Source organism: Gallus gallus, chromosome 1, assembly GCF_016699485.2.
Source record: "Gallus gallus isolate bGalGal1 chromosome 1, bGalGal1.mat.broiler.GRCg7b, whole genome shotgun sequence".
NCBI classification, from domain to species: Eukaryota; Metazoa; Chordata; class Aves; order Galliformes; family Phasianidae; genus Gallus; species Gallus gallus.
In genome coordinates, this window is record NC_052532.1 from 68,221,395 (window position 1) to 68,244,860 (window position 23,466).

Here is a 23,466-nt window from a genome sequence, read left to right on the forward strand (position 1 = left end):
GCCGTAGTGATATTGTATACTGATGTTTGATAAGCGAGCTGAAGTTACTCTTTACAAAAAGAAGTTCCTTTGGAATTGTTGGAGTTTTTATTTGTTTTTATAATTACAAGAATTTGTGATGGAAATATCAAATGAGAGCTATTACAGAGCGATAATTAACGAGAAGGGTGTTAGAAACGTTTACCATTTATGCCCTTGTATACGTGATGTAATTTCTTTAAAAATCATTTTAATGACCTTAATTAGCACGTGTCACGTGTTTGAAATGACTGCGGTTCTGTTGCGGATGCCCAGAAGCTGTTACTTATTTGACAAATGTTTCTCGATTCCTTATGTTTTTACCTCATTTTCTTTGGAACTTCCGCTGTGGCTTAACGAGTTAAAGAGATTGCTGCAATAGAACAGGGGCTGACTCTGTGTAGTCTGACTTGGTAGAAAGAGGATTAGTGGCAGAGCAGACGATGCTGTTCAAGTATTAGCCTATTTTGATTGAACTCTCCAGAGTAATATTCCTACAGAAAGAAAGAACCTGGAAGTTCATTTTTTCTGGTGCAAGATATGCTTACACCTAAGAGGAAAAAGGTATACACTTATCTGTCATTTAAAGGCAGCATAGTTGCAAAATAGTAATAATAATAATAACATAAAGCTCTCAGTAATATTCCGTTTTTCTTCCTGCTGGGTTTTTAAAGAGCCTGTCTTGGTTTTTGCCTGCAGCTAAAGTAAGAGATACGCACTTCCTTAAGTGACCTTCGTTAATCCATCCTCTGCTGCTTTGTGGATGTATGTCATAATCATAATGCTAGAATTGCTCAGGTTGGAAAAGACCTTAAAGATCATCGAGTCCAACCACAACCTAACCGAACTACCCTATCTAACAACCCTCTGCTAAATCATGGCCCTGAGCAGCACATCCAAACGGTTTTTAAACACACCCAGGGATGGTGACTCAACCACCTCCCTGGGGAGCCTATTCCAGTACTTAACCACCTTTCCCGTAAAAACCCTTTCTGTATGTCTTTGGATACTTTCCTCGCTAGCTCAGGAAGTGAATGGAAGTGCCTATATTTGCTCAAACAGCGTCAGTCCTGTTTCTTTATGCTGGGCAGTTCTTTGTGAAGGTTTTACACTGAGACAGGAAAAAAAAGGTTAGTACTTAAATTCCTTGAGAGTATTTCTCTCCCCAAATAGGTTATTTTGGCTGTGATTTCTCTTCTGTCCAATCCAGAAACAAAGTAGTTTGCCTTGAGAGGAAGAGTTCAAAGGGAACTCTGAGACAGAACTTGACAAGCTTTCGAGGCTGCCTTGACTTACTTGGCTGATGTTACTAGTCATCATAGATTTATGTCAGAACTATGGCACATTTTTCTCTGGATGTTGAGCTTGTTTAAAAAACGTAGTTTGCTGTGTATATATATATATATATATATTTTTTTTTTTAATTTGAATCTAGAGTTAGTATTTTGATAGGCTAGCTGAGACTACATCTTGTGACTTTGCAGCAGGATTCTGAGGGTGCTGGGAGATTTAAGCATAATCTGCTAGGACTGAGTGAGGAAAAAGAGAGGTGTGTTTTGTATTGCTTTGGTGAGCTGAATGAGTTGATGAGAACTTTATAGGATATGTGTGAAGACTGTGCTTTTTATGTACATATGTATTAGCAGTGTGACTTCTGTGGGCTTTGTGCCTTTGATGTGAAAGGCACCCATGCAGGCTTTTTTTCCAGATGAAAACCAGAATGGATGCACAATGTTCTTCTTATACACCAGGCTTTTTTTTTTCCCCTCATTCACAGAGAATTTTCCAGTAGATGGAAACTCGTGCATTGCTTCTGGAGTCCCCAGCCTCATGAATCCAATAACTAAGCCTGCTACCACTTCTTTCAACAATTCTGTGGTTGAGATTCCAAGGAAGCGCAAAGGAAGTGATTCTGATAACCAGTAAGTAAATTGATTCTGTTTGTTTCTACAAAAATCTGAGATGCTTGTTTATTATTTCTTGATGTAACTTTTGAATCCTCTTTCTTTTATGTATTAGTTATTTTATGTTCTTCTAAATGTATTCTTTAACTGTTTTGAGCGTTTGAAACTAGAAAAAATAATCCTTCTATCCAAGGGGTATATGTCGGATTCTGTAAGTGAAAATGTCTGGGGCATTTGTCTCATGATAACATTTCAGTCCTAGCTCTCTTTTTCTTTCCCTGTATGTAAAGACAAGTTCTGGTTGCAACAAATTACTGAATTGCTGGAATTGCTAGAATATCATTTCTAAAATCTTTAATGTAGAATCAGAACTGCTTCTTCAGCGACCACGGCAGCCATTTAAATATCCAGAAGGAACTGTGACCTGAAAATGAGTACCTTCCTGCAGTAGAACTCAGTCTTTTTAAGCAGGTCATACGTTATTGCGGAGATGATACTGTCAACTATTTTCTCTTACTTTGTAACTGCCAGTTAACCAAATACGTATTTTCCTGTAAATTTGGAATAATTAATTTTAATAATCTACTCTAAGTTATATTTATCAGCCAGAAGTAAGGACGCAATTCAGCATGCAGATCTGCTGTATCGCAGGCATCTCCAGACTAGTGTGGGAAATCCACCTCTAAAAAAAGTCTGTGTGTGTATATGTAAGAAATTTACATCCATTTGTGATTATTAAAGCACTTATCTTTTTCTGTATGTAGTCCGCTGATCCACAGAGCATACCCATACTGTAGATATTGATATAATTGTCAACTCACAGCTTCATGTTTATCTTCTAGATCTCTGAACACTTCAGAAGGACAATAGCTTCTGAAAAAAATGTTTCTCAGAAGTACTAGTTGATTTTACCTGTTTAATGAAAATGCTGCTTCATCGATGCTGTTTCCTTGAAGTTTGGGTCTATCTCTGGTTTAATGAAACTTCTGTCTGGAAAAAAAAAAATCATATCTAGTTGAAATATTCAGTTGATAAAGTTATAGTTTATAAGAATTCATAGTTTCTAAAAACGAATGTTCTTGCTGAAAATAACTTGTCAAGTGGAGGTTTCCACTGAGCTTTTTCTGCAACAACTTTTTTCACTGGGTATATTGGGTCATTGTTTTCTGCTTCAAAGTGAACATTCTGCTTACTTCATTACCTGTTTCTACAGGGATACAGTTGAAGTTGATGGGGATCCTCAGAAAAGGTACTTTCTATAAATGAACCCATTTCTATTTTCAGTGTTGTAAGCATGTCACAGTTTTCTAATTGGATAGCTAAAGTATGTGGTTCGCCTTAAGGAATGTTTGTCTAAGGACATGTGTTTGTACAGCAAAAAATGAAGCTAATCAACGTGTATCTAATTAGTGGGGTGGATAGATCCATCCAGTGTTAGTTTTCTATTGTTTCTTTCAAAGAAGATGTTCTGACTTGCTCATAAGCTTACCAGACCTATTTGTGTTGAAATTATGATAAGAATAGGAAAGAAAGAAGAATAACATAAGGAGACTGAAGAGGAGAAGGGAATGTCTCATAATGTTAAAATAATGTTGTTACAGAGTGACAAGCTAAAATTAAGATAGGCTCTACCAATCTTTAAAAAACAAAACAAAAAAAAAACCAAAAAACAAGCCTTTGGTGTGTGTGTGTGTGTTTACTATGGGATAGTTATTAATTACATGATTACCTTGTTGTCTTTTCTTTCTCTGCACCTCAGTACCTTACTTAGATAAATACTTGCATGTAGCTATTCACTGTTCTCTTTTATCCTTCTAGCCAGTGTTTTTAGTGGGTAGCATTAAAATTTTTCCTGAATGTAGTTCATTTCTTTGTGGATTTTTCCATTGTTCTTATTATGGAAAGATGCAAAGGTAATTCTGTTTTGTGTTTAATATCCCTGCTTTTGTTTTAGAAGAAATACAGATGTATGTTTAATAAAGGGGAAAACAGAGTAAAAGGTGGTATTCTTTAACTTTTTTCAGAATGATGCAACTCTTGTTCTTGCTAAATTACATGTATCTACCTTTGAGTCATCAAGCAGACTGTTACTCTGTTTTCAAGGTAGCCTTAGTCTGGCTATTTTGAACAGTAACAGCACACACAGCTGTTGGGACAGAGGCTATATGAATCCATCGAAAACTGTGACTGCTTCAGCAGCAGACTTGCTCTAGCGTTCCTTCCCTAAGTGAAGGTCCTGAAAGAGGAGGAGATGTAATCAATAGGCTCCATGCTGCACTGTGGGTAGTCTGGATCTTCTTTCTCTCTTCACCTCTTCTGGTCAGACAAGGTAGCGTATTGAGTCATTGAGGTTGGAAGAGACCTTCAAGTACATCAGGTCTAACCACCAATTGGACCTACTGAGTTCCTTCACTAGTCCATGTTCCTTAGAATCATAGATTTGCCAAGGTTGGAAAAGACCTCTAAGATCATCTAGTCTAACTGTCCACCTACCACCAATGTTGCCCACTAAACCATGTTCCTTACTATCATATCTAGATGTTTCTCAAACACCTCCTGGGGTGGTGACTCAACCAGCACCTGGCCAATCTTCTGGAGAATTCCTCCCCTATTGCAACTTGAGTCCATTTCCTTTTGTCCTATAGCTGTTACCTGGGAAAGGAGGCCAACTCTCACCTTGCCACACACTCCTTTTGGGTACTTGTAGAGGGCAGTGTCACGTCCCCATATCTCTTAAACACCTCCAGGAACGGAGACTCCACCTTCCTACGCAGGCCTTTCCAATGTATGATGAACTCTTCCTGTGAAGAAATTCTTCCTCATATGCAACCAAAACTTCCCCTGCTGCAGCTTGCATCTTATCACTTGGCACCTGGAGAATGAGACTGACACCCTCCAGGTTGCATCCTTCCTTCAGGTACCTTTAGAGAGCAATGAGGTCTCCCCTCAGCCTCCTTTTCTTCAGACCAGACAAAATAGCTCCAGTTCTCTTATCCGTTCCTTGTGTTAAACAAACTGACCCTAGTACTGAGCCCTGAGGAACACCACTAGTGACTGGCCACCAGTTGGATTGAACACTGCTTGCTAGGATTCTTTCAACCCGATCATCCAGCCAGTTCTCTTCACCCAGCAAACCGTACACTTGTCCAAACCACAAGCAGACTTTTTTTCATGGGGAATACTTTGAGAAGCAGCGTCAAATGCTTTACTAAAATCCAGGTAAACAGTATCCACAGTCTTCCTCATCTACTCAGCAGATCATCTTGTCCTAAAAGGAGATCAGGTTAGTCAGACAGGGTCCGCCTTTCAGAAATTTGTACAGGCTGCATCTGATCACTTAATTTTCCCATATATGCTTTGAGGTGATGTTCAAGGTGATCTGCTCTATAGCCTTCCCTGGTACTGTGGTCAGACTGACAGGCCTTAATTCCCTGGATCCTCTTTCCTGCCCTTCTTGCAGATTGGAGTCACATTTGCTAACCTCCAGTGAACTGGGACCTCCTCAGTTAGCTGTGACTGCTGGGAAATTGTTGAAAGTACCTTGGTAAGCACCTCTGCCAGCTCTGTCAGTACCTGTGGATAAATCCCATCCAGACCAATAGAGTTATGAATGTTCAAATTATGTAGTAGGTCACCTGCAGATTCCTAGAGGATTGTAGGTACTTCACCTCGCTCCCTGTCACTGTTTTCCAACTCAGGGGTCTGGGTACCCTGGGAACAGTTGGCCTTGCTAGCAAAGACTGAGGCAAAAAAAGGTTTTAAGTACTGGGGCTTGTAGTATATGCACATTCCTGGTAAAAGTTTATTTAAACATGAAAGAGAAAATGTAAGGTATTACTAACTTGTCTCAATCTGCATTTGGGTTTATCAGACTGCCTAGAAGGTGCATGGGATCTAGTAAAATCCTGAGTTGAAAAGCTGAAATCTCTGAATCTTGTGTGCATTTGGTTCTGCCTGCTTCATTCTTCCTGGGGTCAGTGCTTGGTTATAAGTAGGAGCAGCTTTTGAACTCTTTCCTAAAGCTCTAATCACCAACTGTCTTTCTGCTTCCTACTTCTGTTTTCTCATAAGAAACAGCTGCTGACTGATGCGCTGTGTCCTTATAAGCCTTCTGGTACAACTTACACCTCTTCTAAAATGATTCCAAGGTTAGCAGGCCTCACTGCTGAAATGGAACTGTGTGAGATATCTCTGCTGCTGAATTAAAAAACAAACAAACAAAAAGCTTAAGTACTGCTATAAACATTAAAAAATGGTTACAGCAGATTATTTTAAAGAAAACAGTTGTCAATATTAGTATGGAAGCAACCTCTGTGCAAGTACTAAATTGCGTGTGCTGAATTGGCAAGACATCTATTAAGCCATTTTCTGAAATTCTTAAAGATGGTGGTGGGGATTCCAGTGATCTTGGAGAAGAAAAAAGATAATTGTCTTTGCTTGATTCATTTATTTTTTTCCTGCTGCTGAAGTATTTCTCATGATACTAGCACTACGATTGTCTTTCATTTATAGTTTTCTCATATGGACTCTTTCCAGTCATTGCTGTGTGGTGTGGGAAAATGCTTAATAGTTTTGCTTCTTTTTTTCAGTCCTTGAGCAATTACGTTGTTTTAGGACCTGTCTAAGCTAGGGTAGCTTTTTTAATCTTTTGGCAATAAAATTTTAGAGATAAGAAGATGAATAGAGAATCACACTTGAATATTAAAATAAAATAAAGCCTACACTTTGAATGTTTTTAATTTTGTTTTCTTTCAGATAGGAATAGACCCGTAATCATTAAGTATCCCCATAATATGTTCACATAACTATGAATACTGGAAGTCATGCCTTGGTATTTTGTAGTATGCATCACTTGTAGAGGGCAGATAATCTCTGTATTTTTGTGGTTTTGTTTTTGTTGGAATGATAGTAAATTTGTAGCATTTCCAATGTCTTGAAGTGTCTAATATTAAATATGCAATATAAGAGTCTATGTCTTGTTTTCTCTAGGAATGAAGATGAAGAACATCTTAAGATAAAAGATTTCAGGTACTAACTCCCAAGAAAAGTATATCTTGCCAGTAAATACTAAGATTAACAACAGCAGGATTCACCACAGCAGTTTGCTGGTTACTGTCAAATGTCTAACAGTAAACTTTGCCTTTTTTTCTCCTAATTTTGTATTAATTCTTAGAGCTTCCTTGGGGGTCTCATTTTCTACTAATTTTAATCAAAGTCATATTGCAGAATGTCTCTCATTTAGGAAAAGCCTGAGATTAAAATCATTAAGGTGAGAATCAAATGAAATACTTTCAAGTCATGCATGAAGGAGCTGGCCCTCAGTCCACATGACTTTAAGAATTGTTTCTTCTAGATTTGTCTGCATGTAGAGTTATTTAAGAATTATCCCACACGGAAGTGGATTCAGCAAAAGCAAGACAAAGAATTCTTGTTCAGGAACAAGTGCTTGTATATTCAAGGATTGCCATTGTACTGTGAATTCACATCTTTCTTAATCCAAATTGAAATTCACAGAAAGCACTTGGCAGAAGCATTATTTGTACAATATACTGACTAATAATTATGCAGTGTTGATGTAATTTAAATTAAATGGAAGAAATGAATGTGTTTCAAAATGTACTTACAGTTTTTTATTAAACTCAAAATTTCATTTTTCTTTAATGAGTATCCCAGATCACTATGCAAGAATCTGTTTTGTACATTGTTTTAATAACGCTCATGTTCTATTGTTAATTTCTTTTCCTTAAGTTTTATTTTATTAGTTTAAAAATGTTTGTGTATGTATATATGTGTGTGTGTGTGTATACATACATATATATAGGAGCACATCTTGAAGGTTTGCTCAACAGTTATCTATGTCCAGTGTTTCTTTTCACCAGCCTATTGAGGGATGTGCTTTTTTCCCTTCCCATTTGTAACTGGGGAATATAACAGCTGACTTTCTGAATTATCCAGTCATTACTACATCTATACATTCTTCTTGAATGTTAGAGATGTGAAAGGTTGTTCTGTTTCCACATACTGTATTTATATTCATTTTCCTGAGGTTCACAGTTCAAGCAGTATACACAATATGTTTCTTGACTGTTCCTACCTGATATGAAAGAAAATTTGTGTGAACCCGTAAAGCCAAGAATAACTGGTGAATGTAAATTCTATAAGAGGCTTTAGAGAGAAAAGCAAATTGCTTCTGTGAGTGATCCAAAGTTATTTGTGTGGAAGGGAGATTTCTTTTTTGTGCTTTCGAAGAAAAATTGAAGAAATAATAGAAGACAAGATCTCTAAAATTGTATTTAGTTCTTTCCATCAGGCCAGAGTTAACCTTATTATCTTTAATGCTTTCTGTTACAGTATGTGTAAAAAGAAGAGTTTTGAAGATCAGTTAGCCAAAAGAGTTTGTCAATTTGATCAGTTTGGTTTACTACCATTGTGTCTGGTCTCAGTGAGAAAGGAAGATAATCCTCATTTTAATTGAGTGGCTAGCTTGTCTTCTTGGGTAGGCTGGGAATACAATGAATTAAACCTTCCTTGTCCAGCTGAAGGATGTTAGAGGGGAGAAAGGTCAGCTAGAAAAGCCAACATACTTCACTAGAAAGAATTAAAGAAAAGGTGACGTGAGTTATAAATGTTTGTGAAATGTACTGTCATGTGCCCTAGAAGGAATATCATGATGAAAATTTTTTAAGGGAAGCTCTTTCTCTGTGCTTGAATTCTTGGATTGAGGCTTGCCAAGAGATGAAAGTCTGAGACAGAGTATGAGCAGAGGCTAAACTCTTTTCTTGCCCACCTTATCAGGTGGATTGAAGGGGAAAGCTTTCTGATGTACCTCCAGTGAAAATAGGTGAGGTATAGCCTTTTCTTTCAGTTTCCACAGCATCTCTTATAAGCACATGAAAATATGTTGTCTGTTGCGCTATGCTATGAATAAATGTTTGTGTTTGTGACTTTATTCAATCTGAGTCATTTTCAAAGTAATTAAATAGCAAGAAGACATCGCTTATCTCAGATTATTGAGTTCAGAGATACTTCAGCAAGTGCTTAGAGTACTTAAAAAATAGTAGGATGAATACGACATCTTACTTACACAGAGGATAATGTATTCTGATGATTACTATTGACATCACATATCTGGTATATAGTAAGCCTGGGACCCCCAATACAAGAAAGACCCAGAGCTCTTGGAGCGGGCCCAGAAGAGGGCCACTAAGATGATCAGAGGGCTGGAGCATCTCTCCTATGAGGAAAGGTTGAGGGAACTGGGCTTGTTTAGCTTGGAGAAGAGAAGGCTCCGGGGAGACCTCATTGTGGCCTTCCAGTGCTTGAAGGGACCATATCAACAGGAGGGGGAATGGCTGTTTACGAGGGTGGATAGTGATAGGACAAGGGGGAATGGTTTTAAACTGAGACAGGGAAGGTTTAGGTTAGGTATTAGGAAGAAGTTTTTCTCGCAGAGAGTGGTGACGCCATGGAACAGGTTGCCCAAGGAGGTTGTGGATGCCCCGTCCCTGGAGGCATTCAAGGCCAGGCTGGATGTGGCTCTGGGCAGCCTGGTCTGGTGGTTGGCAACCCTGCACATAGCAGAGGGGTGGAAACTAGATGATCTTTGAGGTCCGTTTCAACCCAGGCCATTCTATGATTCTATGATTCGATGAAGATGTCAAGGTATTCACTTGGCTTCAAGGGTCACAGGAAGAATTTCAGTTTTGTAATTTTTCATGGTGTCTTGTTTCTGCCATAAATAATCAAGTTGCTGTGAAGTATGGTTCTATGACTCTAAGTTGTTACTTAACAGATTTTTCTCAATATTTCACGTAAATATTTGTGACCATCGCTACTTCGATCAGATGAATGCAGTTCAGTTGTCAAATAGAGGTGGTGTATGAAAGGAATAGTCCTTGTGATACATTACGTTCCCAAAATGAAATTGATGAATATTAGAGAGGAAATTGTGTATTTCACATCTTTCTTAAAATAAATTTTCTTCTTAGAGAGGCCCACAGTCAAACAGAGAAACGAAGAAGAGACAAAATGAATAATTTGATAGAGGAATTGTCTGCTATGATACCTCAGTGCAATCCTATGGCACGAAAGCTAGACAAGCTTACAGTATTACGGATGGCAGTGCAACACTTAAAATCTTTAAAAGGTAGGTTTTAGGAAACTAATGCTTAAAGTTTTTCTTCTGTCAGGAGTTATACTACATATTTTCTTGGATGGCAAATACATCTAAGGTCATCTATTTTGTTTGCTTGCTGAATTCTGTTCTGAGTCTGTTTTAATTTAATTTGATATGCTTGTAGTTTCTAGAATTTTGCTTCATTTTGGCTTTTCCTTCTGGTATACTAAACAACATTTAAGTGTTTGATATCTTGTTTGCTAAGGCTATGCCTTGCAGTCAAGTTACTCCTTGATTCTTTTTTGAAATTATAGAAATCAAGCAATTCCATCTTCCATTACTTTATAACCTTCAAATTAAATATTTTGTGAGCTCCCCACTTCATACTTTCTGCAACAGTAATACATGTGGTGCTGTACTGACACTACTAGCTGAACTGCTAGTGAGAGAAAAATGGTCTTCATATTCCTGTTTATTTCTGCAGTGTTTGGGATTGCATCAGTCTTTTGTCTCTGTATTGGAATTTCTTGTTTGTCAGTTGAGTTTAAAACGTACATCATTGAAAAAGACCTTAAAAGAAAAAGACCAAATTCTGTAAAGGCATGAAGTTGAAGGCCAGGTCACTTATGAAATATTGAATACTTCTGATGAGTTTTTTTGTCTAGTGTGAGTTCAGGAAAAAAAGGCTTCTGAACAATGGGAAGCCATGCTAACGCTTACCTAACTACTAACTACTTAGATAAGTAGTTTCACTGGTAGGGGGCGTAGGGGTGGCTGCAGTGATGTTACATTTTTTATAGAATAGTTTACCAACGTGCTTTCATAAAACAAACAAACAAAGGCATAGAACTAAAGAAGATGATTAAAAAAATAAAATTTGTCAGTGGTCAAAAGGAACATTGTTAATTCATACTTTAAAAGAGTAGTTGATGACTATAATTACATTTGAGTCTTAAACGCTATCAAATGTTATGAGTGCAAAGAAAAAGTGTTATTAAATGCTTAAATTCTCAGTCACCTTACAAAGTACTCACAGATTTCAGTGAATGATTCAGTGTAGATATCAAGGTCTAACTAGAATATATTCTTTTAGCTCCTTCTACTATTATTAATAGCTTTTCTTTCTCATATAACCCCAATAATACGGTTTTCTTTCTCCCCTAAGAAACATTATATACAAATACAAGGTAGACATAAGATTTCAGGTTTTTTGGCAGTACTATTTTAGAATAATTTAGTCAACTGTAAGCAAAGACTATCTGCCTTGCAAAAAATTTGATAATGGATTAAAGTCTAATAAGAAGCCCCCTAGTCTTAAGTCAAAGCAATATAATAAATGAATTATGTGACTATCCTAACAGTAATGGACTCAGAATAACTTAGGTTGGAGGGAATTCTCAGTCATCACAGACTCTTTAGCAGGGTCTGTGATGACAGGACAGGGGGAAATGTTTTCAAACTAAAAGAGGGGAAATTCAGTTTACGTATAAGGAAAATGTGAGACACTGGAACAGGTTGCTCAGAGAGATGGTGGAAGCCCCATCCCTGGAGACAGTCAAGGTCAGCTGGATGGGGCTCTGAACAACCTGATCTTGCTGTAGGTATCCCTGTTCATTGCAGGGGAGTTGGACTAAATGGCCTTTAAAGGTCCTTTTCAACTCCAAGGATTCTATGAATTTCTGGAGGTCTTTTTGTCTGAGTAGGTGAGAATTTTGCATAAATAATATCACAAATTAGCAGGGTAATCATTGCACTTGGAGTTTAAACACGCATTTTCATCTTGACAATGTAACCAAAAATCTTCAGCTCAAACAGCATTATTTTAACAACGAATTATGAAAACTCTACTTCATCCAGCGCAGTTGTTACATGTATCTTCAAAAGAAATGCTTTAAGACCATATAAGATAATGTACAGAATTGTAGCAAACGCTCACCAAAAAATACCTAGCAAAAGTTGCGTAAATACTTAAAATGGCTTAGAAGGATTTTAGAGTATTTGCCACAGATGCTAGGACAGTAAATGTAGTGAGTCAAAGGTACAATACCTTTTCCATTTAACTACCTGGAGTGATTTTTTTTTTTTGGATGGCTGAATATATTAGAGTACAAATGAAGCTTTATTCATGCTAGAAGGCAACTAATAACATAGGAATTATTCACATTCAGCAAATATTAAGTATTCTGGAGCAGGTATACATAGCAGGTATACATATACATAGACCAAATAGTAAGTATAATTTTGTTAAAAATGAATTTTTAATGTATCTTTTGACATTCTATGTATGTCTACAAATAAGCTGTTTTCCAGGTTCCACTAGCTCTTACACCGAAGTCCGGTATAAACCTTCGTTTTTAAAGGATGATGAGCTCAGACAGTTAATCCTTAGGGTAAGTAGAAGGCAACTCTTGGTGAAATTATGTCCTCTTCAAAGCTTGTCGTTAACTTCAGTTTTTAGTTTGAGATGGCTTCCCACCCCCGCCTCCCCTACATCTTTTTCTTCAAGCAAGTGCTTTGATGCGCTTCGTTGTTTTGATTTATAACCTCTGTACAGGAAACTGGATTTTTCATGAAGAGATACAGAAGATGATAGCAGATGGCAACCCTTCAAGGGATAATAAATCTGTATACGCTCTGCATATTTAATACTTAAAACATTTTTTAATATTGATACTGAAATCTACATGCAAGCATATATCATAATCTTAGTTATGTATGAATGCAGTTGTTTGCTGTGCTTCATTTAAAATCTTAGCAATGTAATTTGGAAAAGATGCAGAAATAACACCTGGAAGAAAATCTTCCTGTTTTTTGCATGCAGTCATACACCCACACCCCTTTACTCTTTCTCTTTTGCAGCTATTTTCTTTTTCCTTTGCTGCAATAACACAATTTGGCAAGATCTGTAAGATGACTCCATGTTAAGCTGTTTTGCAGCTGGCCTTCTTTTTCCCAAAGCTATGTTTAGGAAACTCTAGCTGTCTATATTTGAAGGTCTGATTTGTCCTTGCAATCTTTTAAATTGCTTTTTGCTGTGACTTTTAATTTATTTAATAAAAAGCGTACAAATATACTCCCATATATTCATTGATATTAATTGTATATTTTAATTGTATGTTTTTAAAGATGCTGTCTTTATATTTTCAGGCTGCGGATGGATTCCTATTTGTGGTTGGATGTAACAGAGGAAAAATTCTGTTTGTCTCAGAATCAGTTTGCAAAATACTTAATTATGATCAGGTGGTTATAATTGAGTTTCTTGGTTTGTGTTTATCTTAGAATTTTCTTAGAAGTTTTTGAACTTTGTTGGTTTATTGTACCCTTTTCTATAACTTCTTGGGATATCCTTGGCTTAACCTCCTTCAGATTAAGGCTGAATTTCCTGGAATAACCATTTCAAAGTGCAATCAATGTTCGTGACCTGAATAATAACTGGGTTTCAGTTGATCGCACTGTAGAATTGTTAGTCTGAGGGAAAAGAATAATTTCAAAATGTCCTAATTTTATCCCTAAGACATTTTCTTTATATGGTGAAGTGATTTTTTTTTTTTTTAAAGCCTGGGGAAAATCAGTTATAAAGCAGTGTGCCCAGGTGGCTGAGAAAGCCAATGGCATCCTGGCCTGTATCAGAACTAGTGTAGCCAGTAGGAGCCATGGTGGTGATCATCCCCCATACTCAGCTCTAGTGAGGCCATACCTCAAGTACTGTGTTTAGTTTTGGGCCCCTCACTACAAGAAGGACATTGAGGCCTTGGAGTGTGTCCAGAGAAGGGCAACCTTTGCATTAAGGTTAGATAGAGACTGGGTAAATGAAAGAGGTTGAATGTTTATCCTACTTTCTTCAGAAGCTTTGTGCTACGCCCATTTCTGACTCCAGTTTATTGGAGAAGTGTTCCCCTTTTATGCGGTGATCATATAGAAAGTGGCAAGAGTCCAAAGTGAGTTTCAGTTTCAATCTACAATACTGATCGTTACACAGCTCCTTACTACCCTTTGATTTGACCTTCTATGGGGAAGGTAAGGAATCAAAAAGAAAAAAAAAAAGGTTGTCCACTTCTTTGAGAGTTCCTTCCTGTTTCAAAAGATGATAGTGGTGCTTACAGTAGTGCAGCAGACCAGCTTTGGATCAGCAGAATCAGCAGGTTGAAGGGATCCCAGCTAAGGAGATCCCTGTAAATATCTTTAACTAAAAAGTGCAGAGATGAAAGCTCTGTGCAGCTTCCAGACAACTCCTGACTTAGCAATGCTCTTTTCTCCAACTTTTGTCCAACTATATGAGAGCTCAGAGTCATAGGTAGCATTAATTTCTTCCTATTTCTTCCCTTATCCCCCCCATCCCCAAAATAGTCTATGTACATAACCTTCTTTCTAAAGGGTCAGGAATTGTGTTAAGTAAAGGAAAAAAAAAAACAAAAAACATTGTTTTACAACACTCAATCTTTTTGAATATGCAACTACATTGAGTATTTTTTTTTCAAAGGGAAGTTACAGATTATATATTTTCCTACCCTGTTTTGATTTAAAAAAATAATAAGTAATAAGTAATGGAAAAATAAATTCAAATTGATCTATAAAAGTTTAGAGTAACTGTGATGTTTTACAAGGTGGTTTTTGTTTTTCAGTAGTGCAGAATGTTGTTTCTCTGAGGTCTGTAATATGTAGTGTCCTGTTCTAAAACAGTGGGGTTCTTTTTTGTTTTTTCTTTTTTAAATAGACCAGTTTAATTGGACAAAGTTTGTTTGATTACTTGCATCCAAAAGATGTTGCCAAAGTTAAGGAGCAACTTTCATCTTCAGATGTCTCTCCCAGAGAAAAGCTTGTAGATGGCAAAAGTAAGTCGTATTTGAATGCACTCAAATTTCTTTTTTATTTTTTTAAGAGATGTTAATGAAGTCAGTTCTTATGTAGGAAATAATCATGTGCATGAGTGTACAAGCTTGAAATACAATCTCTATGAAAAAACATGTTTTAGTGCTCATCTGCTGCTTATAATACACATGCAGCTTAAAAATTAGCACAGGAAAGAACTTATTGTAGGTAATTATAGTGATTGAATTTAGCATTGTTGAACTTTTACCAAGTTGTAGTCTGACATTCTTCCTACCAGGCATACTACTTTTTTTTCTTGTATTTGATAGGTCTTGTCAATACAAAAGACCTGATGTAGTCGAACATGGAATAAAATACTTCAGTATCAAGAATCACTGTCTTCTCTGAAAATGCTAAGTGTCAATCCTAATTTAACCAAATCTATTTACAATTATTTCTGATATGAAAAGCATTATGTACTCTGCAGCTAATAGCTATTTTATAGCTGGCTTTTATAGGCATCTTTGCACTTCCTTTATGTACCAAATAGAAGTTGAAAGTTGCTAAAGTGTATTTATTACAGTATGATTCAAAATGTTTAGTATAGCTTAAATTTGGTTTTGTAGTTCTTTTTAAATTTGGAATCTGTGTGACAGCCACATTTTCTTTGCCTTGTTTAAAGTTATTAGACATTTTTTCTTTTGTAATTGTAAGGGCAAAATTAAGGTAACTAAACAGTAAGGAGAACATATAAGAAACTGAAGATAAGGCCTTGGACTCAGCAGTTTTATTCTTGGATTTTTTTTTTTGTTTGTTTTGTTTAACTACTTTACTAAATTTTTGTAAGCTGGCTTGCAAGTACATACAGATTTTCAAGCTGGACCAGCTCGACTGAATTCTGGTGCTCGACGTTCCTTCTTCTGTCGGATAAAATGTAGTAGGACCACAGTCAAAGAAGAGAAGGAGTGCTTACCCAACCCAAAGAAGAAAGGTATTCAAACAGTGTAGCTGAAATGGGGGCTTTCAGTCTTGAAATTCGGTATATTTAAGTTCCAAGTCAGTGGTGTGTCCCTTCTAATTACCATGGATTTCCCATAGTAGCTGTAGAGAAGTGTAAGTATGTGCTGCAGACATGTTCTGAAAAACAGTCTAATTGTCCTCTTTCTCCTCTCTATTAACTCCTGAGAAGAGGAAGGGAGGAAGGTAGCTGGGTTGCATTGTTGGTTTAGGAGACACAATCTGTTCTAGTCCAATTTTTGAAAGCACTGGAGCACATCAGAAGAGTTAAACTAAATAACATGTGCCTTGAAGATAACTATATGAATAAAGCCTGCAAAATCTGCTGTTTTGGAGGAAAAAAAGCAAGTAAAAACTTTATCTGATTTACATTTCATATTGTGTGTACTTACAAATTATAACTTTTCCTTTTTTGCATTTTTTTAATAGTAAAGTTAATTTATCAGTGTAATTCCAGTATTTTTCCAATATCTTTAGTTTAGTTCGTAGTTTCAATTTAGTTTGGTATACCTGTAGAGCAGTTTATTCTTGTCAAGTTTTCAGTGAATGAATCTTTTTAAAAAGGTAATTTCCAGATTTTGGTTAACATCTTGGCATTGATTTTTGCAAAACAAACAACTTGCAGAAATTATCATTATTCATCTTGAAGGAGTCTTCCTACTTTTTTTATCTCAATGTAACCTGCTGCTGTTGAGATATATCATACAAGAATTCATTGTAAAATGAATCTGTCATTGTTAAGTCAGAGGAATTCTGTCTCCCTTGATGTGTCATCTAACTTGGTGAGATAAGAATTTAGCTCTTACAAACGTGCTTTCAGGCAAGCAGTATTCAGAGAGATCACATTAAAAATCTGGGAAACTGACAGTCACAGTAGGATAACTCAGTTTTCCATTTTACAAAGTTGATTGATGTTTTCCATAGTTGAGAGTTAATGCAGTCAAATCTGTGTAAATCATAATTTGGTAAAATATAGATGTTAAGATTACTTTGCCCATTCTGGGGGAAGATAGGGACTATAGGTTACATCATCTCTGTCGATGCTGAGGTTATTGGGATATTGTATAAGTCAAAATGTTTCTACCAGAAATAGAAATGAATGATAGTATATGCTTTAACTTAAATGTTTTTTAATATTTATGTTCCTGTAAAAACTGAGGAATTCAGAAGTCTGAGATAAATGGAAAGTAATCTGAGTTATTTTGGGTTGCTCTCTTCATTGATTCTTTTAGTAACTGCAGTAAAAATATGTTAGAATCATAGTGTTCACATAAGATAAATTGATTTGGAAGCTACAGAATGCTTATTTATTTTGATTTACAGCACATAAGAAAACATGTAAAGGAGAAACAGTGGGTTACTAAGCTGTTGTTTTGATGTTTTTTTTCCTGTGATACTGCACTGTCAACACCTATAATTTATCTTCCTAAATCTTACATAGGGTTAGAAGCGCTCTCTTCAGGTAAGCCAAAATTAACTAGTAAAAAATTACTTTAAAAGAACACTGTTGCATTATCCATAGCCTTCTACAGTTGTAGTAAGTATGCATAAAATATGATTGTTGGTCTTATAGTGAAAGATTTTTTTTTAAAATCACATTTTGAACCATAACTGCTTATTTTATTTCTTTTTATTAGATCACAGAAAGTATTGTACCATTCACTGTACTGGATATATGAAGAACTGGCCTCCTAGCGAGGTGGGAGTGGAAGAGGAAAATGATGTAGAAAAGAACAGTAGTAACTTTAACTGTCTCGTTGCAATTGGGAGGTTACACCCTTACATTGTTCCACAAAAGAGTGGAGAGATAAAAGTCAAAGCAACAGAATTTGTTACACGATTTGCCATGGATGGAAAATTTGTTTATGTAGATCAGCGGTAAGAGTTTTCTTCCTTAATGAAGAGAAAATGACACAACTTGGTTGGGTTTTGTAAACTTTTCTGTCAGAAAGGACTGCAATTTTTTAAGCAGGTTAGCATTTCTAGATGCTGTACATGTGAAGAGCTATGTCATGAATCCGAGACCTTGGACTTCATTCTCTTAAACATAAAATATGAGTTATGTAGCAAAATAAGAGTATTGTCCTCTAGGAAAGTGTAGGCTTGCAAGATGAAAATGCATCATAGCATACTCTCGTATACTTAAGTGCTCATAATAAAGCATTTCAAGTTAGAGTGTCATAGCTGTACGTATGACTTATATTTGTATAGGTTGTACTGACAGAAAAAAAAGATAAGCCCTTCACCGAAAATGACTGCTTATTTATATCTTAATATTTTGAGCAAATACGTTATATTAAATGAGTTACAAAATTATTTCACTAGAATTGTAAGCCAAGTTCCTTTTTCCTGAACTTTTCTAATACAGATTTTTGTTTGTCATACAAACTGTTACCACTTCACATTTTGAATTTCATTATTGTCACTGTAAGACTTTTATTGCTTTCAGCCATCTCATCTTATATCTAAAAGCGTCAGTTCAAATTTATTCCTTAATATAGCAGAGCAAAATTTAACTATTAATTTTTTTATGTGGGTTTGGTATTTTGATTGCCTAATTGGAAGAGCTAATAATCATATGCAGTTTGTGTTCATTTAAATTGTGCGTACAAATGGTTTGCATATTTAAACACTGTTATTTTGTCTTTGAATTGATACTCTTACACAGTCTTGTTATCCTGTATTATATCCATTATATCCATTGCAAACAGATCCGAGGTAAACTGCAGTTGATATTTGCTATTGTTTTAGAGCAATTCTAATGCCATATCTTTTCCCAAACATGAGCGTAAGCATCTATTTCTTTAAATATTCATTTTCTGCTTCATCTGATACTGAAGAAAGCAAGCTTTGCAATTGTTTGTATCCACCGCAGTTCATCTTTTTATTTCTAACAGTGCAACAGCAATTTTAGGGTATCTGCCACAAGAGCTTCTAGGAACTTCTTGTTACGAGTACTGCCATCAAGATGATCACAATCATCTAGCTGAAAAACATAAAGAAGGTACAAAATGATTGGTTCTCCCAGGCTATATACAACTACATGTAATTGCTGTGTGAAAACAGTGCAAATCAAAAAATCAGAAGCTGGGAATTAACGAATTAAAACAATCTTAGCGTTGTCCCTTTCTACATCTGCGTTAAGACATGCCCTCATAAAGTGTGTAAGAAAACCAGGGAGTTTCTTTGTTGTCAAGGATCTTGTCAAGACAATCTTCTGTTGTCTTGGATCTTGGTGCAGTGCTTTTATTGCTGGGCAATAGCGCCTCTTTCAATCCTGTGCTCCAATTCTTCTTTATAAGAATAAAGGAGTCCTGAAGAGCAAATGTGCCTAATCATGTAATTAAAGACACCGCTGATAAAAGTTCACCAAATTAGGAGTCTCCCTATTAGTCATCTGCAGTAACATAGTACATGGGCTGTCATTTAAGATTAGCAGCGTTGTTAAAACAGTAGTTTGATTTCATAGAGATCTGGTCTTGAACATTTTTCTGGCATTTAATTTGAATTTTTGATCATCAAAAACATTTTATGATACCACAAAACCAATTTTTTTTTAGCTCATCTCAGTCCTTGGAAGTATGAATAATAGTGATTGTATTTCCTCTTTTTTATCTAGTGCTGCAGAATAAAGAAAAAGTATTTACAAATTCCTACAAATTTAGAGCAAAAGATGGAAGTTTTATTACTTTAAAGAGTCAATGGTTTAGTTTCATGAATCCCTGGACCAAGGAACTGGAGTACATTGTATCAAACAACACTGTAGTATTGTAAGTAATTTATTATATGACTCCCCATGTTAGTTTTTGTCTTAATTACAGTTAGCATTAATAGAAAACAGCATCTTTAAGAAGCAGAACATGATTAGAAAGTACCAACAGTGCATAAAGAGGTTGAGTAACATGGAAGAATATTTTGCATTTGATTTGCACGAGTTGATTTTGATTTCAGGCTTAGCTCATGGATTTAACTATGAAAACTGCACAATTTGCTAGTTGAAAATTAGAGGAAAGAGTTTCTTACAAAAGGAAGAAAGATCTTTTAGGAAAATAGCTACAAATAAATGGAAAAAATGATGTTATTCTTTTTTCCTTCAGAGCTTTTAAGTCTTCATGTGTTAGAATAAGGAGAAGCATAACTGATAGGTCATAGGACATGTAAGGCAGAACAAAAAGTTACTCTCCAAATGGATCGAAAGGCAGCTGCCCACAAGACAGTAAATGAACTGTTGGAGTGTGTTTCGTTCTTATTTTGTTACATTTAATTCCTCGTGCCTTGCAATGGAATGATAATTTGGATTGTTCCAAAGATACTGAGCACCTTTCTCAACAACTGTGGTTTTTGGAGGGGGAGGAAGATGGTTTTATTTCCATTAGACAAAGTGGTCTGGGGACCTTTCACCCATTCTGTAGTTGGTTCATGTCTTAAACCAACATCACCTGTCTATTTTGCCCTTGTCCTTTTTCCCCAACAAGACAAAGAAGAGCAGTTAAAGCAGTCTGTGCTGCCAACAGCCAAAGGCCACTTTTGCCTGCCCTGGAGATCCAGGCATCTGCAGCTAGGGGAGGGGAGGTAGACAGCAGCTGCTAGCAGAAAGTAGCTGCTGATCTGTTCTATTAGCAGTTGTTTCTGATTAATGGCTCTCCCTCCTATAAGTACAAATGGCAGTCTGGTTCTCGTCATGTAACGTAGACAACTGTGTTGGCCTTAGTTATTGATATTGGGAATGAGTGTCAGTGAGTATTCAGTGCTTCAGAGATAAAAGTAGAAAGGATTTAACATTGAAATATGTAAGGAATATCTCATTTTATTACTAGACTGAGCATGTTCGTTCTTCTTGGTGAAGTACTGGTTGAAATAAAATAGAAATACATTGGATTTTACCATTGAAAATGTTTCTGATTTTTGTTTGTTTGTGCTTTTATTTAAATCTTAGAGGTCACAATGAGTCTGCTGAAGAACAGGTCTCCTATGGTTCCCAGCCTGCAGAAGGCAAGTATTGCTTCTTACAGTTACCATAGGCATATGTCCTGATCTTGAAACTTTAGGTTTATTTAATCCAGGATTTTTTTTTAATGCTAAGTTACTAAGTTAAGAAAGTAATTTTATAGGTAATTCTAATGAAGTAATTTAAAAAGTAATTCCATTTAGTTACAGCATTCTAATTCATGTGTTGCATGTAACTGTGATCAGAAAGGCTTGCAGCATATCTTTTTCCTCCGGTAACTTCTGATATGACCTGGTTTTTGGTTGGTAGGACACGATGCTTCTATCACCCAGTCTCTTCATGCTTTTTCTGGTTTTCTGCAGAAATACTGGTGCACTGAGTTTAGCTACAGAATAAAGGGTAACACAGATATATGTATTGTTAACAATTCTCTACTGTGCATAAGTTCTGATATCTATGTGGTTTTCTTTTATCTTGCTATAAACTTTTTAAAATATTTGCTTTTAAAGTATAACATTTGTGAAAATACAACATTTTTTCCTCATTCTTTTTGAATTGTCTGAGAGAGAGAGAATAGAGGTGATAATGATTAAAGCTAGTAATTATATTGCTGAAGATCATCAGCTTTCAAATTAACGTTATTCACTTATCTTTGTATTTCAAATAAGCCTTATAACAATTCCCATAGGGTTAGGGTTTTGTAGAATTTTATTTCTGACAGTAAGAGATTAGAACAAAAACTGCTTTAAAATGAATCCTTAAGGTGATTGCTCCTTGCTGAATAGTGAAACTGGTACAAACTTAAGATTTTATTTTATTAACTGTAGGTGCTGTAAAACAGTCTTTAGTGAGTGTACCTGGAATGTCCTCTGGAACAGTTCTTGGTGCTGGAAGTATAGGAACTGAAATTGCAAATGAAATATTAGAATTACAAAGGTAATAAACACTTAATATCATATGTTAGGGTTTTAAGTAAAGATGGAGAAGGGGGAATATGTGATTATGTGGGGACTGTTCAAGTTTCATTTCTATTACATATGTTAAATATCTTTTGGTTGAGCAATGGCATTGTTTGATATAGATTATAAGCTAATGTAGATCTCATGCATGGCCATACACATCACTGATCTTGATAAATAGTTTTGTTCTAGGGATGCAATAATGGAAGAATTATGTAGCTATGTCTTCAAAAGTATTACTGTAATGCTCCTTTGTTTGAAACTAAAATGAGCAGATAAATCATTAGGGAATAGAAAATTATTTGCCTGTGAGTGGTGTTTATATTTTTCTGATAGCTTCACCCTGCAAACAGATTTCCTTGAAACAATACCCAGTGGAGTGCTTTCATAGCCTGTTTTGTCCCTTCCTGATTGTTCTGAACAGACTAAAGTGATAGCTCAATTGCTCCTCAGTACCCAGCTGTACATTTAAAAAATATGACTGCACCATTCCAAATGGAAATCCATGCCAGATTCAAGCTATTAATTAAAGACTCAGCCTTCTAAAACTAACTTGTTTCACTGCATACCAAATGAATTCCAAAGGAAGAAACATAATTTTAATGTGAATATATTCTGTGTCTTTTGTATTTTGCATCCACGTTGGTGCCTGGTTTTGCTTATAGACAAAGAGGTTTTTATACCAGTTTGCACTATATCAGCATCGGTTATTTAAGAACATTTTTAGAAAGTCTTTGAGGCAGCTAATTCCAGGGCTTTTGGGATCCACATGCACAGCCCTTCCAGGAATCAAGGCTTCATCAGAAGTTCCAACCACTTTTGTTAAGGTCAGATCTTGCATAACAGTACTACCATCTTATCAAGATAGGACCAGTCATCTAAATGGCAGCTTTGGCTAATGAAGCCATGCCCCTGACTTTAGGTCATTCATTTCCATTTATTTATTTTATTTAAAGAAACACCAAGACGTTGTTTATATCTTCAAATGCAATGTATTCTGAGATCCCATGTAACTTTTTCCAGCAGCACATTTGCAACCACGCCTTAAGGACTGCAGTAATATTAAAACTTCCAGTAAGAAGTACACCAGTTTTGTAAACAATGGTAGAGGTGTAAGGAATAGCAAGCCAAGCCATCTTAGACTTCAGTAGATGTCCAACTTGTCAGCTGATCTGTGAGAATGTTAGGGGAGGCAGTGTTAAAAATTCACTGAAGTCAGATCTTCCACTACTAATGCCTGTATTCCACCAAGCTAGTCACCTTACTGCAAAAGGCTGTCAGACTGTTTAAGCGTAGTTTGCTGTTCCGCATGCTGAATTCCATAATTACGTATTATCTCCTCATAAAGTGATTGTCTTCTCAGCTGTCTTTTCATCAGAACACGGTATTTTTTTTTTTCTGAAGCAGTGAAAACCACGGCCAGAGCCTAAAAAATGCAATGACTCACAGTGGTACATTTTTCTGACTTTGTTTCCTGTAGTTTGGAATCACTTTCCAGCAATGAAGTCATATCTCTTTACTAGAATAGCCAAATTGCACAGGGACTTGTTCCTTTTGAATGAAAGGAAGAAAGGAATAAATGCATCAGAAGTGATAGGATGAAAGGATTGCTATTTGGAAAGAAATCCATCTGCAGCATGTTGACAGGTTACTGACATCATCCATAAAGGAGGAGGAAAATCACTGACAAAAAAA

The 23,466-nt window shown here is 36.1% G+C and overlaps 1 protein-coding gene across 17 annotated transcripts in view; it reads left to right on the forward strand.

Annotated features, from left to right (window-relative positions):
* The window catches only part of ARNTL2 (aryl hydrocarbon receptor nuclear translocator-like 2), a 36,831-nt gene that overhangs the window by 7,599 nt on the left and 5,766 nt on the right, over window positions 1–23,466 (forward strand). For 13 of the 17 annotated variants that reach the window (XM_046939178.1, XM_040697030.2, XM_015289859.4 and 10 more), the window contains 14 exons: window positions 1,796–1,940; window positions 3,136–3,171; window positions 5,383–5,466; window positions 6,912–6,950; window positions 9,911–10,068; window positions 12,349–12,428; window positions 13,186–13,278; window positions 14,753–14,870; window positions 15,695–15,838; window positions 17,502–17,742; window positions 18,762–18,868; window positions 19,484–19,634; window positions 20,801–20,856; window positions 21,640–21,748. In XM_046939178.1, the coding sequence (XP_046795134.1) occupies window positions 1,849–1,940; window positions 3,136–3,171; window positions 5,383–5,466; window positions 6,912–6,950; window positions 9,911–10,068; window positions 12,349–12,428; window positions 13,186–13,278; window positions 14,753–14,870; window positions 15,695–15,838; window positions 17,502–17,742; window positions 18,762–18,868; window positions 19,484–19,634; window positions 20,801–20,856; window positions 21,640–21,748 (1,508 nt within the window). In that variant the 5' untranslated portion in view covers window positions 1,796–1,848. The remainder of the gene's footprint in view (window positions 1–1,795; window positions 1,941–3,135; window positions 3,172–5,382; window positions 5,467–6,911; window positions 6,951–9,910; window positions 10,069–12,348; window positions 12,429–13,185; window positions 13,279–14,752; window positions 14,871–15,694; window positions 15,839–17,501; window positions 17,743–18,761; window positions 18,869–19,483; window positions 19,635–20,800; window positions 20,857–21,639; window positions 21,749–23,466) is intronic. The other 4 variants (NM_204133.2, XM_040697134.2, XM_015289853.4 and 1 more) reach the window with 3 other exon arrangements.